Here is a 15,816-nt window from a genome sequence, read left to right as displayed (position 1 = left end):
AGTTGCGAATAAAATCACGCATTTTATACACTTATTCCTGATTTTCCAGGCCTGGAAAATAGCAACAAATTTCCATGACTTTCAGTACTTCGGCTGGCCAAGCAAGAGGGACCATTTCTTTTGTCGGGAAATTCAGGACCGCGTTCCAGGGACACAGATTTGTCCCTAAAGCAAAGTTCTCCCCAAAATAGCCATCATTCAAAACGTGTGTAGTCCCCACAACATAAATGTACATGTACTGGTGTTAGCACCAGACCAGTATGCAAATTCTACATGTACAATTAATACTGCAGCGGGCTGGTAAAATGTACTCTTTGACTTACCCGGTGGGCTAGTAATGAATACCTCCATGTTTGAATAAAGAATAGAGATGAATCCAAAAAAAAGATTTGAAATTGATGAATATGTATGTGTTGTTTATTATTAATTGTAAGAGTAATTGTAATTGTAAGAGATTAATTGAATCCTCTACTTTTTTAAGTTTTAAAATTGACAGCAGGTCTGCACAGTAACGAAGTTGAAAAATGCTAGTCCAAGTTAGTTTTGCTAGAAAAGGTCAAGTGGGCAAGTGAAAATTCCTGCAGGGAAGTACAGGTACATGTAAAATGAGAGATTAAAATGGACACCCAGTGGGTCAGCGTATGTGTTTCAATTTACCAGAGGTCAAAACACAAAGGAACCAAAGGAAGTCTCCATGTCCTCGGTGGTAGGTGTCTTGTCCTCAGAGGTACATGTACATGTACCGGTACATGTAAGTACCTGTGGTTAGTCTGTAGGAGAGTGTAATATTGCACGAATGCATTGACCATTCCTTTCTCCAGTAGACACAGAGCCCTCTCCTTGGTACATGTATAGACATTGTATATGTAATACAGTAATACACAACAATACCCAGTATCACCTCCACATGACGTCACTGCAATGTACATGTAGCGAAGCGCTCTCTTTCGTTCACGCGCGGACAGACTACATACATGAGTGATTTGCATTCCACTCTCATCACATGGGAATGCCATACCCTTCTGATGATGAATATTTTCAATTACAACTTTGTCATGGCAATCGGCTTTCGTCGAAGACGGCCTGTGGATCCCACAAATCAAGTGCCGCATGCCTTACAAGTCAATACTGAGAAGCCAGCATGTAAAAACAGCAGGTGGGCTCCCAAAGAGGTGTATCGCAAACACTGTCGCCCCTGGGGATTCCCTGTGTAATCAAGTCGGGCAGGATGGTACATCAAAGTCACAAGGTCAATTGGATAATCTCTGACGTGCACAAAGGTGCGCAATTAAGCCAATGCCTCCGACCACTTTAACTTTTGTCGTTTTTTTTTGTTCTTCTTCTTAAAGCCCAGGGATGATTGAGGATTAGATCGTTTGCCAGGCTTTCAAGGACAGTCATTTGTCACCTCGTGCCAAAACAATCTAGGCACTTTTTTTCCCTCAAACAGAGAATGATTTATTATGACCTTCAGACTGCTGTAAAATAAATGAGCTGTCCACATGAATATGCATGTTGTGTACATGCATATTCATGTGATGCACAAGTATGCATGGAATTTTTGGAACTTATCTATTTTCCAAAGTTTGAATTTACAAATACATGTACACACTGTAACTGTTATCGATAATGAAGGATGTACTGTCAAAGATAAAGCTTTGGTCATCCCTCTTCACTGCCAAGAACATTCTCGACGGAGCTTCTTTTTCTTTAAAGTCACATTCTCGTTTTCACTCAGAACAACACAACGCAAAGCACACCCAAATTACATGTACATCACATTTGATGTACATGTATTACACATCATCTTACTGTTATAAAGTTGGGCACAAAACAAATCCAGCAAGCAAATCCAGGCATTTACCTAAGAGGACGCAATTGAACTAAGGCCCGGCCATTGAAGACAGGTAAAACCTTTTGGTTCCTTTGCACATGTATACACATGTACTAGAAGCTGTACATGTACATGTATGTACACATATACATGTATATGGGTAATTCCAGAAATTAGGGGTCCATTTTTTTTTTGGTGTCCCTGTCACATCTGACATATGATTTTGTAAGTTCAGAACACATTTTCTAATTTCCAAAAGTGATGAATGCCAAACAAATACTGTAGTAATAGTTTGAAATCAATTCCAGTGATATTTGTCAAATAGCCAAAGTTATGTGTAACAGAGACACATAAATGTCAAACCTTTGCACCCCTAATTTCTGGAAGTACCCATGAACACAGATTTTTATGTACAGTACATTTACAATGAACCATCCCTTAAAAAGTGCATTTTGCCAGTGCGGATCAAGAAGATTCATGTCACAGGTACACGTATATGAATGAATGTACCGGTACGGTACGTGGACCAGTCCATACAGGTATGCTACGGTTCACGTGTATTCCAGTACATGTATACAGTACACAGACGTGTAATTTACATGAACATGTCAATTTAAACTTCACATCTTCCTAATCCAGACTGATTCACTGTTAAAACTAATTTCCCATCTTACCATGCAAAATGTACAAAACGAGGGGCTTGTGTTTTATGACGGTCTACACAGGGACGTCAATGGATGTGCCAAGCTGACAAATACATACTCCTGTTGAGACTGAAGATTGAAAATCACACTAACCAAACAAGCAAGGGACGCGGGCTCGTGTTATGACAGTCAAGTCAATGACTATCGCTATCGTCAGTCAGTACGGGCTCAGCCCCGGCCGCTTGCCCAATTAGGTTTAGCGGGGGGACAGCCTCGGGGGGAATTGCAACCACTTGTCTTTGCCTCGCGCACAGTTAGAGCGTCCGTGTCTGGCTTTTTGCCTCGGCAACGTTCACGTCTGTTGGTCGCGGCAGTTTCATAGGATTAGCCGGCCGCTATGAAACTTGTTCAATTTGGGAGGAGGGAGGGAGTTAGCATGGGTTTATGATTAAAATCTTCAGGAGCTTTAACCCCAAAGAGTACTGATCAATTATTCTAAGGGGCATGGTTAACTGGGAGGAAATTTTGTTTCCTGGTGAAGCCTACGTATATGTAGTTTCCATATCAACATACATGTATCTATGCAGACAACGTTGCCGAATACCACCTGATGTTGCGCAGTCACACATCAAAATGTTTCATCGTGACTGCCACAGATGTGCATGTACCTGGTCAACACAGTTGGATCAGTTTGGTTTGTCAACAGTTTGCGTGGAGTTGTCAGAGTATACGATCCACATATACACACACGCATGCTGGCATATTTAACACTTACTTTTACTTGGGTATTGCGTATTGCCACCATTTCCATGAGGTGTATACAGGTTTTTGGTCACCAGAGAAGTTTCTCTATTTTCATACGGTAAACATACTAATTTGTGACAACTGTATGCAGTAAAACTTTAAAATGATTCTTTGAGAGGTAAACCTTTGCATGAACAACACAGTGGGTTATTACATGTTGCTCAAATCAATTAGTAAGGACGCACATCCTTTCATGAAAGTGAAAATCCATGTTTTGCTATGGGTCCATTGACATCCTCCTGCTCAATGTACATGCTTTCCATAGGGATGGGGCACGCATGTTTACACACGTACAGCTGTGAACATACCAATAAGTTTTGTTCATGTATGAACGGCAGTCAGGTTTGTGTCACTTCATGACAATGCAACATGCATGCACAGTTCAATATTCAGATTTCTGCCCATGGCAACATAAATGTAATTTTGACAAATGATGTTTGCTTGTGGAGCATGTCAAAACGGCCAAGTACGATCTTTCGAAACAAAAAAGGGAAACCAATCAAAAACACTAGTCCAACTTTAAAGTGGGGACGGCATTCCTTCAGTCCAATCCTATCTCTCTTCCGAAGACAACTTGACATTTTCAATAAATTTACAGGATCAGGCTAACACGATCCAAACGCTTGCCTCCACATTCTTCTAATAAATTTGTCAACCAAATGAAAGCAATCAAGCTCTATGGGCTGGACGGCTGGGACAGCTGCGTAAGTTTTTACCGGGCCATTTGCCCACACTCAAGAGGGAGCAATAATGGCTCATTAAGGGGCCTAATCAGGAAAGGAAATAATGAATCAATTTTGTTAGGAGTGCTGAAAGCCAATAACCACAGTGTAAATTTATTGCAACAGTTAGGCAATGCACTGGCAGGGGCCACAGTGATAGAAAAGAAGTGCACTCATACATTATTCAATTCATTTCCCAGTGTTACTGTACTCTTCCATAATGAAGACCCTAGGTACATGTACGCACCCATACATGTACATGTATGTATGTGCCTCTCATGTACATGTACATCACTTGCCACCCCAAAATCTTCCACAAGTTGCTTGTGGATTCTTACACAGAGTACATGCAGGATGTATGACAATTAAAGATGGAGAAGTTTACATCTCGTTTTTTTTTTTTTGGAGAGGGTTAGCTACTTATTAAGGGATCAACTATCTTTTTAATGGAAAGAAATGGGATATTTTTAAGGGAGAGAAGGGAAACGCTGTCTCAATTGACATGATTAAAACCCTCCTATCCAAAGACACATTCTTGACACAGTTGTCCTATCAGTCAAAACAAGTCCATATTTCCCATATGTGTCTGTGTACTGGGTGAAATCACGTGGAAGGAATTTTTGACTGTTTTTGACACAACAAAAGGAGGGTTAAGCTGCTGCCCAATTAACTCATGCAACAACACTCACATTTTCACAGGTGTCATGTACACGTAAATGTTGCACAATGAATAGTAGGGTGGTGTACGTGCATGTATGAGCACAAAATTATCTGAGAAAAATACTACAGTATGCACAAATGTTAACAACCAACGTACATGTACATGTTGACTGAAGATCAGCCAACACTTGAAGCTCTCCCCAGGGCACCAAGGCACTTCTCCTGAAATGCAAGACCTGTCCCAGACTACAATTTCTTGCCACATGCAACATCCAACTTCCCCTGCACGTGCCACTCTGCGACACATCAGGGGGTGCCAAAACACGCAGGACAAAGAAAAACATCGGTGCAGTGCTTTGGAGTTCAAATTGCGACTCGACGCCAAGATCCCTGGGATTCTCAGGTATCTACCTGAATGTATGCATTTTCAGCACGTGATCGGGATTTAATAGCATCAACAGTTGAATGTCGGGGAGCATAGTACATGTACAATAAGCAGCTTGTGAGCTGAGAGCTGGATGAGAACACATGCACACCTTACAGGAATCGAGCGAGTGTCTGAGTATGTTAATCTTGGGGTAGCCTGATACGCACATGAATGTACGTGTATGTGCGGTACAGCCAACTTCTACCGCAAGTCTCCCTTGGGATCAATGCTTGTGTTTAAAGAGGAGGACATTTCCGATCCCGACCAGAGGACAAAACTTTTGAGTTCTGACACCTCTCTGACAAGATGTGATTCAAAATAACAAGAGGCAAGGCAACCACTGCACAAGTACTGTACTGGTGACGTGCTTCTCCACAAACCTACGTCTGACATAACCCAATCACATGTACTTAAGTTCAAGCAGCAGCATTCACATAAACGTCCCTTTTACTAGTCTTTAGGTATCAAGATTCCTGTCATACGCATGTGCGCACAGTGTACACGTGTGCTGTATGTTTGATGCAGGCTAACGTGTACCGGTGCTGAACATGTCCCAGCTGGCATGAAGTTGGGGAATTTTATCCTGAATAACCTTGGCTAATAAAAATGTAAATTGCCTTATAAATCGTGCCTGTATCATATGCACTTGCATCGGGGGGGGGGAATATTGTTCTAAGTCTTCGCAGGCAATTGCTATAAAACAAAAAAAACATTTGATATTACTCTGGAAATGACCCACAGGAATGAATCGCTTATAATCTGCAGAGCAATTTGATGTACGGACGCCTGTATCTTGCATGACGTTGCTGGACTGTTAGTGATACCATCCTCTTGCCAACATGACAGCAGTGCCATGCCGAGACAGATGACAATCCCCGCCGCGGCAATGCTTTGATGTGTGTCTCCGTGTCCAATTACACGGGGGGATTGCCCGCGACAGGAACTCTGCATCATCTATATGGTAACTCAGCTACCTATTCACTTCCCTCTTCGAAACGCCCGGGGACAAATTCAGGACAAAAGCCTGGCCAAAGATCAGCTTAAAAGTTCTCACCGGCCGGGACACGGATTGCTTGTGTTTTTTTTTCAAGGGTTACTTACTCGTATTTCTTGGCCTGCATGGCGCGAGCTTCCGCCTCCCTGGCCTTCCGCTCCGAGTCAAAGGAGCTGCCGTCCACGTAGCTGTCTCCGATTCCAAATGCCTCCCTCAGCTTGGCATTCTGTTTCTCCTTAGCCTGGGCAAACTGGTGCGTCTCAGTCAGCCTGCAGTCATTGGGGAAAAAAAAGGGAAGCAGTTGAAGACAATGGTCTAAAAAGTCACAAGGTCTTTGAGCTTTATCTGCTCCCTGAGTAGAGTCTTCATGCTGGGATGAAGGTGCGAGTTAACCTTGTGAAACAATACATGAGGCAAGCTGCTAAAAGCTTGCACGTGTAACCTGTTTGAGAAGAACTGCCAAGTCTGCAGCTGTTCCTTCCTGAAAAGTGGGCTGAAGATGGAGGATGCCTAAATGTATTTACCTGAAACACCAGAATACATTGATTTTCCAAAATAACTCCACCTTGGGTGTAAAATTTTCTCTTCTTTCTATTCTCTTCTGTGCTAGACATACATACATGTACACATACACAGGGTTTTATAATTAGACCATGCATCATTGCATCAAACCGGTAAAATGTACATGTTGGAGTAGTATTCATATTACGGCGTCCACCATTGACCATCCGTATGAGGTATCCCATAATGACAAGTTGCGCACTTTTTCTGTCTTTTAACGCTGCGGCCTAGAGAGCATGAGCAGCTTTGATAGATCACACAATGTCCGTTATGAGCCAGTGTACACGTGTTGTACCGGTACATGTACATACCAGTTCATGAATGAGTTGAGTTGATGGCAAATACACGTATGATGAAGTGCAATGAAAAAAGTAATTGGTGATGTCATGAAATTTGGTTGGCTGTTGTACATGTACAGATCAACCCATTTATTGCATGCCTATCTGTGTAACAACGGCACATGTAAAAATTAATACACCTGTAGTATAGCCCTCCATCACCAATATCAGACTACTCCATTATACAATCTTCATGTGTACACAGTAACCGAGCTCTGATGGATAGTCTTCCAGCCAAGTCACAAACATACAACCCATCTGGGAAAAATACACCACATTTCATCTGAAGTCAATATCCGCTGGCTTTCTAGCAGCTCATCTCCAAGGATTCATGTTGACAAATCAGAGACCTAAACAGGCATGCATTACTTAGCAAATACATGCATGCAAGAATCAAACCTGACAACCCCTGAGATATTCTGACGGCATTATGTTAACTGTAGATTATATTAACTGGCAGCAGCGAGTGAATGACCTACTCTCAAAATCAGCACACTTCAGAAAAAAAAGTCTCTTAGGTATTCATCACGATGCTCTCTCTTACGGGCTCAAATCCCTTTTAGCATCTGAAAGTGGATGTCTTACAATACTTCTAGAAACACTTCTACGATGGGTACTTGTACGTGTACACACAGAGATAAGTTGAATATCCGGCAAAGCGTGGGATGAAGCACTTGCCGAAAGAAAATGCAACATCTGAGAAGAGAGATCAGTCGAAATACAGTGCACTATCCGCACTGGCATTGCACATGACACCAACGTGCACGACACCTCAGAGCCCTTCTGTACATGTACATGTCGCTGGAACAAACTGTTTCTCATGCCTTTTCCTCCTCCCCCCACACAAACTGGGGAGAAACTCACAGCTCTGAAGAGGAAAACTGAAGAAAGAACGTCACATCGATTCGTCTCATGGACCAAGTTCAGACAGCTGCTGCAGACAAGGTCGCTGAGTGGCTTGCGTAAACCCCTGCCATTGAGCAGTGAGCAACCGATCCAATAAAGGGTCAATTATGGGGGCTAATTGGCCCAAAATACACGGCCTCGGGGAAGATTATTGCCGTCTAAGTACTCTTAGCCTTCAAAATTTGTACAGTGAAGATTGATTTTGTTCTTCTATACATGTACATACGGTACTGGGAGTATTCAGCAAACTGTCAAATGAACATTGATTTTTTTTTCATGGTATGGTGGACATGTACATGTATACAAATTGTTTTTCACTCAAGTGCTACAGTAGCAGAAAAATATCCTTACATGTGACTACCGGTACTTGCACATGTTCATGTACTTCCTTCATAATACATGTACATTGTACCAGTACGTCTACTTGTATCAAAAAACTTTACCTGAGCTAAAGCACAGCACAATTACAAAAGAATTTGTGCTCCGGCAATATTTGTGGACTGGTACCGGTACAATGTACACGTACCTGTATGTAGAGTACCGGTACATGTGCATGTACTGTGTGTTACCATACACATGTACATGGTACCAGTTCTCAGTTCACATGACCACATCCCACAAAGTGTACCATCCCACAACAAAATGTCCATGGTCATGACGGTGCTGTCATGTCACTTCCATTGTACCTGAAACTGTTGCGACAGCCTATCAAACAATAAATATGCCTCATAATTCGTGAAACAAACGGCATGTGACATTCAATCGAACAATTGCCCGTGCACACATTTCTACTGAACGGATCATTTTACTGTTTTCCCTTACAATATACCGGTACATTACAGGTTTCTTGGCACTGATGGGGCAATTTCAAGCTCAGCACTTCTGCAAGTGTGTAGTTACGCTTTGTGGTTTCAAGTATCACAAAATAAACCACACGACAGTATACACAAACCTGTATAAAGCAGAAAAATGAAAACTATTTTTCAACCATAAAGTAATGAAAATTGTCTGTAAAAGTTACCAATGTACTGCAGTGGATTGCTCATTCTGTAAACAAGAGCAGATGTACATGTACACTGTGCCCACAGGTGTTGCTCATCATCTCAAAAAGAAAACACCGCCGCACGCCTACCGCTACCGAAGCACAACTCTGGCCAACCAGAGATGGCCACCCACTACTCATCGTATGTACATGAAAAACTTCCACCCTTTCGACCGTGCCGTTAATTGGATTGCAGAGCTCAGGCCAGGACCACGAAACGCTAGTCGTTCTTAATACCGGCAACACGCCCGACTTAAGTGCATGTTAACATGTGTGCTGGCCGGCTTAGGGATTCGCTGCAGATTTCGGGCACTAACTCACGGGGGGGGGGAGGGAACAGTGCAAAGAGGATGAGGCCGGATACATGACTGTAAGCCAATGATCATTTCAGCGGCAGACTGAAGAGTACCTGCTGACAGCAAAGACTTCTTAGGTCAGGTTATGAACGGAGCTCTTGAGTCATATAATCAGCCAAAGCTTCTCTCCTTCTCTTGAACTGTTAGTTAACAAGAACAAACTCAACACAGGGCACAGTTCTGAAGGCACGATACTGCACAAGAAGATCCTCATGGCAGGTGAATACTGCAAGCTCCCCCCCGAAGTGTCACCGTTTGCGGATTTAAGTTTCATTACCAAAATTGTCCGGGCACAGATCCCTGGTGAGAAGTGATGCTCAATGGATATTGCACAAGCACATCAATCTTTAATCGCAAAATGGACTTCACAAGTATGTGCATACTTCAGGGCCCAATCACTCGGCAGAGTAAAGGCTACCGTACATTCCTGGGGAGAAAAAAGTAGCAGGGCTGTCTTACTTAAAGTGGTATTCACACGCACATGTGCGTGTATTTATATCTAGTAAGCCAGCACTGAGAAATTAACCACTGATTTTGAAATTTGGCATGCCTGATTTTCACGCTATGGTGCACATCGCTGGCTTGTGTGTATCAGAGCTGACTGGCACAAATTCACAGGTCAAGTATGGTTCCTACATGTAGACCAAAAGATCCTCACTGTTTTGAGGTACTTTTACATATTACCATACATGTAGGTCTGGTAGATGCCATGGGTCACCTGACTAAAACAGAAGGAACAGCTGTTACTGAAAATTTCTCATTTTGAAAACCTACATGTATTTCATTGAGTTTTGGGTACTGTCATCAACAACTACAGAAAACAGACATGTACGTGTACATGTAGGCCTATAAATTGCTTCCCTATGCAAACTTCCCGATATGCATCACAATGTGAAACAGTTCATTTTTTTTTTTAGTACGGCATTTTCTTTGCACAATGATGTCCACTTATGGCCCTCAGTACAATGCATCCAAACCTAGAAAGGACATCCTACATGTACTCTTACCATGTAGACATGACGTTATATGTTACTGTACGTGTAACAGGAGGTGACATGTACATGTACCTGCTGTACATACCTGTACATGTAATCTAATATTGATATGGCAAGGAATCAGCTGTAACAAATCTAGGTCAGTATCATCACGATACATGTAATACTGCCCTGCACCTTGAGGAGAATGTGCAACCTGCTGCCTTCCATTAGGGCCAACTGCTTTTGGTTTCAATGCGGCTGACGGAGGAACGTTCTGAAACCTAGCAACAAGAGCAAATAAAGAGCACTTCACATTTCACTTTCCCACGTCCCGAACAATTTTTAAACTCCCCCCCCCCGTGGTTGTTCTTTCTTTAACAATGGATATTTCTCATCTTCTTGGGCAGGCGTTGTTTCTTTAATAATGGTTATTCCTCTGCTCATGCTGGCAGGCTCCTAATCCTGCCCACAAACTGACAACGGGCTGGCATGCCGAGGACCTTATGGAACGACGAAAGATGAAACACAGGCAACGCGAAGGAACAACCGCTAGGGGGAAGGGGGGGCTAAAAGGCAGGTGGTATTAGCATCATTTAATCAAGTCAGAGAGACGGCGGAGCACTAACCAGCACCAGGGGGCCTCCCTGGTGTGCTAACAGCTCTACTCTACCTTGGTATTGTATTAAAGTCTGACTGCATGCCAACTTTATAGGTACTGCAGATGGATGCTGGCATATCACTTTCAACAGTCTCCTTTTGTACTGTTAAGAGTGCATTGAGCGCATGGTGGAATATTCTTCGTCTTCCTGTTGTGCTCACAGATTATGTACCCCAATAAGTTTGAGATGTACATGTATTTGTAGATCTCCAAAACAAACAACATACACGCACTATGTATGTGCACTATACATGTAGAGTGTACATGTGCACATGTTGTTTGTACTGCAGAGCGTACTTTTATCTTCAGATTCTGTGTATCACCATGGTATCACCCTAAAAAGCATTCAAGCTCAGAAGCACAAATGTTAATGTAAGTTTCTTGCTTTTTAACTCAGAAACACCCATTTTCTCTGTTCATTCATTTTATTACATGCTCATGAAGGAGGAAAGCACAATAAGTGCACTGTAAGCAAGAATGATGCTTGGAAACTTTGGTATTTTGCTAGGAGTTTTCAGATAATCAAGGGCCACTAAGCTGGAAAAAACTGTGGGAACTTTCCAGAACTTCTCAAAACAAGCAGCGAATCTTGCCAAACACAATGTATACCAGTATTGTAAGGAATAAAATCTAACATCGGGAGGTTTACAACGAGTCTTCCTGGGGGGATTGCACAGCCCGTAACTATAGATGCAACTTAAAATCTGACTTCGAATGACTTAGACAGACGCAAGACTACAACAACCTCCAGACATGCCAGATGATTCTGCCACTTGTCTTGTCATTATCCGCCACAGTCTCCGGTTACAACACATCATTACCAGCCGGGCCACAGCCCAATAATAACTGTTGTGGCAACCATGTCAACAGCGATGATTGAACAGACGGTCAGACGGGAAATCAACAAAGGTTTTAACCGAAAATCTCCCGGGTAACGAGACCAAAATTGGACGGGGGTATTATGAAATAAGCCGGGCTCGATGCTACATGGAGATGGGTTTCTCCTTCCCAGGGGAACGTCAAGCAGCAGCACTGGCAGATCATGAGACAGAGAGCACAAGGACATTAGGTAAAAGGATTTTCGACCTGTGTTGACTCACACTAAAGTTGTGCCTGCAGTGGTTGTAAGCTGAGTTCAACATGGTCAATGTGAGAAGAGACGCACAGCTTATTTGAGCAGGTTAACCCAATTGCTTCCAGTATCATGTTAAGGTAATTGTAACTGCTTTCTTACATCCGGGTTACCATGCACATGTAAATACTGTTTCCTTGCCAAAGTACACGTGTTTGGGTGTAAATTGATCAAAGGAAGACTCCGGGCTCCTGGTTACTTGTAATATTTAAACCAACAAAACATTTTACACAGTAGTACTTGTGTTTCACTCCAATATGACTGGTAAAATCGAGGAAAAAATTCTTCGGTTTTAATCACTGAATCATTTTCCTTCTACAAAATCCTTATGCCCATGGTATTCAGTTAGTCTCAAATGCAACACCGCCGTGCATTTATCTGACAATATGCATATCGACCGCATACCGACAATCAATAATTGCCCTAACATTCTGCACACCACAGAGAAAAAAAAGTATTAATAATTCCTGGGCTGTGAGGAATTCCGTTCCAGCCCGCCTTGCCTTCCTGGATGCATGCTCTGCCATAGATCAACCATTCCCACAGTGATGAGAGAATATTGCTATGTGGTTTGTTTATGGCCGGGGCTAATATTGATTCAGTCTTTCGTTCCTCTGTCTCTCTGTCTCTTTCTGGGACGGCGGGCGTGAATTCCTGACATCTCTGCTGCTGAGTCTTGAGGTACGAGGCCCTTTGGGGGTGTGCAGCCGAGCGTGACTTCTCACAAATGATGTTTCCTCTTGACCTAGGGGAGTTGAGGTTAGGGTTTAGTGGCATCTCTTGACGGCATTTGAAGCAAGATATGGGACGGACATTGGTCATTGTTTGATCGGAATCTCAGGATTTCTTTACAGACTTCTAGGGGGAATGTGTTGGGTAACAATAGACTACAGCGTGTACAGCGATTGGACAGGTAAGGGCGGTATCCCTCCGTCCCATATCTTGCCTGGTATACTTGACGGGCACTGAGTGGCTAATGAGATCTATTTTGGAGGGAACAGCAAATTTATTTGTAATTAAGCTCAACCTATATGTACATGCACTTGCACATGTACTTGTACCAGTAGATCTTGGCACTCCTTTGAGTCGTTCAAAGGATGGAACCACATGTACATCTAGCGCATGTTTATGTACATGTACGTGGTACCGGGGTACATGTACCATGTGGGCACTTGTACATGTATATTGGGTCTGTAATTTCTATAAAATTTATTGTATGTCAGTAACCAAGCTGTTTACAGGAAAATGCACGTACAAAACTTTTACATGTACATGTAAGTGTGCCTTTTGCCGTGCTAACTGTTTATGGTGTCCATGAAATATATGGAGGCTCCGTAAGCATAAAACTCCTGTGCTCAGCAGCGCCATGAAATTGGGCCCACAACTCCAAGAGGCAGCTTCATACACAGCACTCAACTCTGTGTTCCCCATGCACTATTTACTACGTGTACTGTACCAAGTCAAAATTTACTCTAGAAGCAGATGACCTCCGAAAAGTCAAGTTGACAAGCAATATATATTTATTGAGTGAACATGGCCTTATGCGTTACCCAGCGCCAGAATTAATTAAATGAGGTTTACAGGTCACACATGGGGGGGACAATAAACGGAGAGAAACAATTAATCATTTACAAGATCTCACTGTACGGAGCTGAGAGAAAATGTCAGAGGAGCAAATCCATAAATTCCTGTTTGATTTGTGAAATGTTGGCGATAACAGCGGGAGCTCCAGTTACTCAAGACAGCGTGATTGGTTAATGATTTAGGGTGCATCTAAGGAGCAGACACCACGCAAACCAGCAGTAAACTGTGCCACAATTGATTCCTGGCTGTGAGGGTGGCTCAGGGCGGGGAAAACAATGTTTTTTTTTTCGAATGTACTGTTAATGTATACTTACTGGATTACATGTAAATGTAACGGTATGTAAGCCATGACTGGTCACATTTGTGAAGCTGCACAACGTATAAAATCCATTACAAGTGTGTATACAATTCAAGACTCAAGCACATTAACTGGAAACTTCTACTAGAAACCTTTCTTCTGAGTGTCGCAACAGCATCGCTAGAATCATCAATCACAGCCAATATCATAGGTAAAAGCTGCCTCTTTTCTCTGTTTCATTTACTGCAGATTGAGTGGTAGACCAGTATCGGTCCCTGTCCAAGGAAGCAACTTTCTGGACTCTACCAACACGTATGGAAGTGGGATATTTCAACTTCAAATGTTCAACCTTATCAACACTTTCAAGAGCAAAATTAGATCTTGATTTCTGTACAAGCAGACAGTATGTACATGTACACTATACATGTACTAGTACATGTAGCTTGTCCAAGAGTCATCTAAAACTGGGTTTCTTTTGACTCCAACTGAAAGATCAATAATATCCTCTGGCCTGATGCCAAAAACTTTTTTTTTGAGTGCAGGCCTGTCCAAACTGACAGTGATGTGCGAAACGAAAATTGAAAATGCTGAAGTCCTTCTGCCTATCTACTGGCCGCTACAAATCCTTATCACATTTCAATCGCCGTGATGGCTTCCATTGGTTCTCGACTAACCCTGCCACATTCTTTTCTTCATTTTGTTCACAAATCTCTGAAGTGGTGCTCAGGGGACATACACGTCCACTGTACACGTCTAACCCATAAGACTGACTGTCAATCTTTTAATTTAGACTGCGTGAAGATCAGGCATGCGATGCATAAAAAATAAAAGCCGCCTGCATCACAGATCAATTAGTATTGAGTGGAAACAAGCAATGAGTTGTGATTAAATCAAAATTACATGTACATCCGAGGCAAGTGGCTGGGGAGGAAGGGTGGAGACAGTTATTGACAGAGAAAACAAGGGGTTCTCACCCTGGACGGCTGCAATTAAATTGAAATATCAAATGCACATACATGTACATGTAGCACATCCTACACGCACATGTATATTGTCATTTTTTTCCCAGCAATATGAATGGGGTCTAGTCCTTTCATTTTTTGTTTGTCTAGATGGTGTTCTCATTTGAATAAAAAAAAATTTTTTTAAATTTCAAAACATCAAATGCACTTTTTTTTTTTTAATTTCAAAACATCAAATGCACATTTTTTTTTAAATTTCAAAACATCAAATGCACATTTTTTTTTAAATTTCAAAACATCAAATGCACATTTTGATGACGAGAACTTGGGCAATCTCAAAGGGACAGTTTCTGGAAAAAGTCAAATGACAATTTTTTTCGGCAGTAAAATATCTCAAATAAAAAAAGTATACACAAAATAAAAAGTGTACGTGGACCTGCAGGTACACGTACATGTACATGTACATACATGTATGTAAGTACATGTCGTGCACATACATGTGCGGTGCCAAGTACCGTAAGACAAATACGTGTACATGTACCATGTAGAAAAGCATCCTGTTTCTGGAACCTGACCATGGGTGACTGTCGTGCATGTACATGGGGTACATGTACCTGGAACCAGTGATGTATGCACATAACTAAAACACACTGGCATGTACCGGAACACTACCGGTAGCTCTTAAAACAATAAAAAATACAACTTTCTGTTTAAAAATTTGAATTTCAAAATTGCTTCACAGAGACTCTGAGGCCCGTACATGTACATGCAATTCACCAAAATGACCTAATTTTCTTTCTCTGTAAGGCATCAAATTTTGAACTGTCATCCCACATACAGGGTGAGGGCACTATCATCTCCCTTGGAAATATGCAAATGGTCGTTCCCAGGCACTCTCCTGTACGTGTAATGATATG

The 15,816-nt window shown here is 42.2% G+C and overlaps 1 protein-coding gene across 9 annotated transcripts in view; it reads right to left on the bottom strand.

Moving 5' to 3' along the window:
- The window catches only part of LOC110981997 (uncharacterized), a 65,127-nt gene that overhangs the window by 25,962 nt on the left and 23,349 nt on the right, over positions 1-15,816 (bottom strand). For 8 of the 9 annotated variants that reach the window (XM_022240099.2, XM_022240102.2, XM_087140607.1 and 5 more), the window contains one exon: positions 6,193-6,354. In XM_022240099.2, the coding sequence (XP_022095791.1) occupies positions 6,193-6,354 (162 nt within the window). Of the gene's footprint in view, positions 1-6,192; positions 6,355-8,911; positions 9,049-15,816 lie in introns of those variants that run through there. The other variant, XM_022240106.2, reaches the window with a different exon arrangement.

Source organism: Acanthaster planci, linkage group LG09 (genome assembly GCF_054643075.1).
Source record: "Acanthaster planci isolate LZ-2023a linkage group LG09, COTS_SCS, whole genome shotgun sequence".
In the NCBI taxonomy this organism is placed as follows: Eukaryota; Metazoa; Echinodermata; class Asteroidea; order Valvatida; family Acanthasteridae; genus Acanthaster; species Acanthaster planci.
Note: the sequence above shows the minus strand (reverse complement) of the source record. Positions and strands in the feature narration are given on the sequence as shown.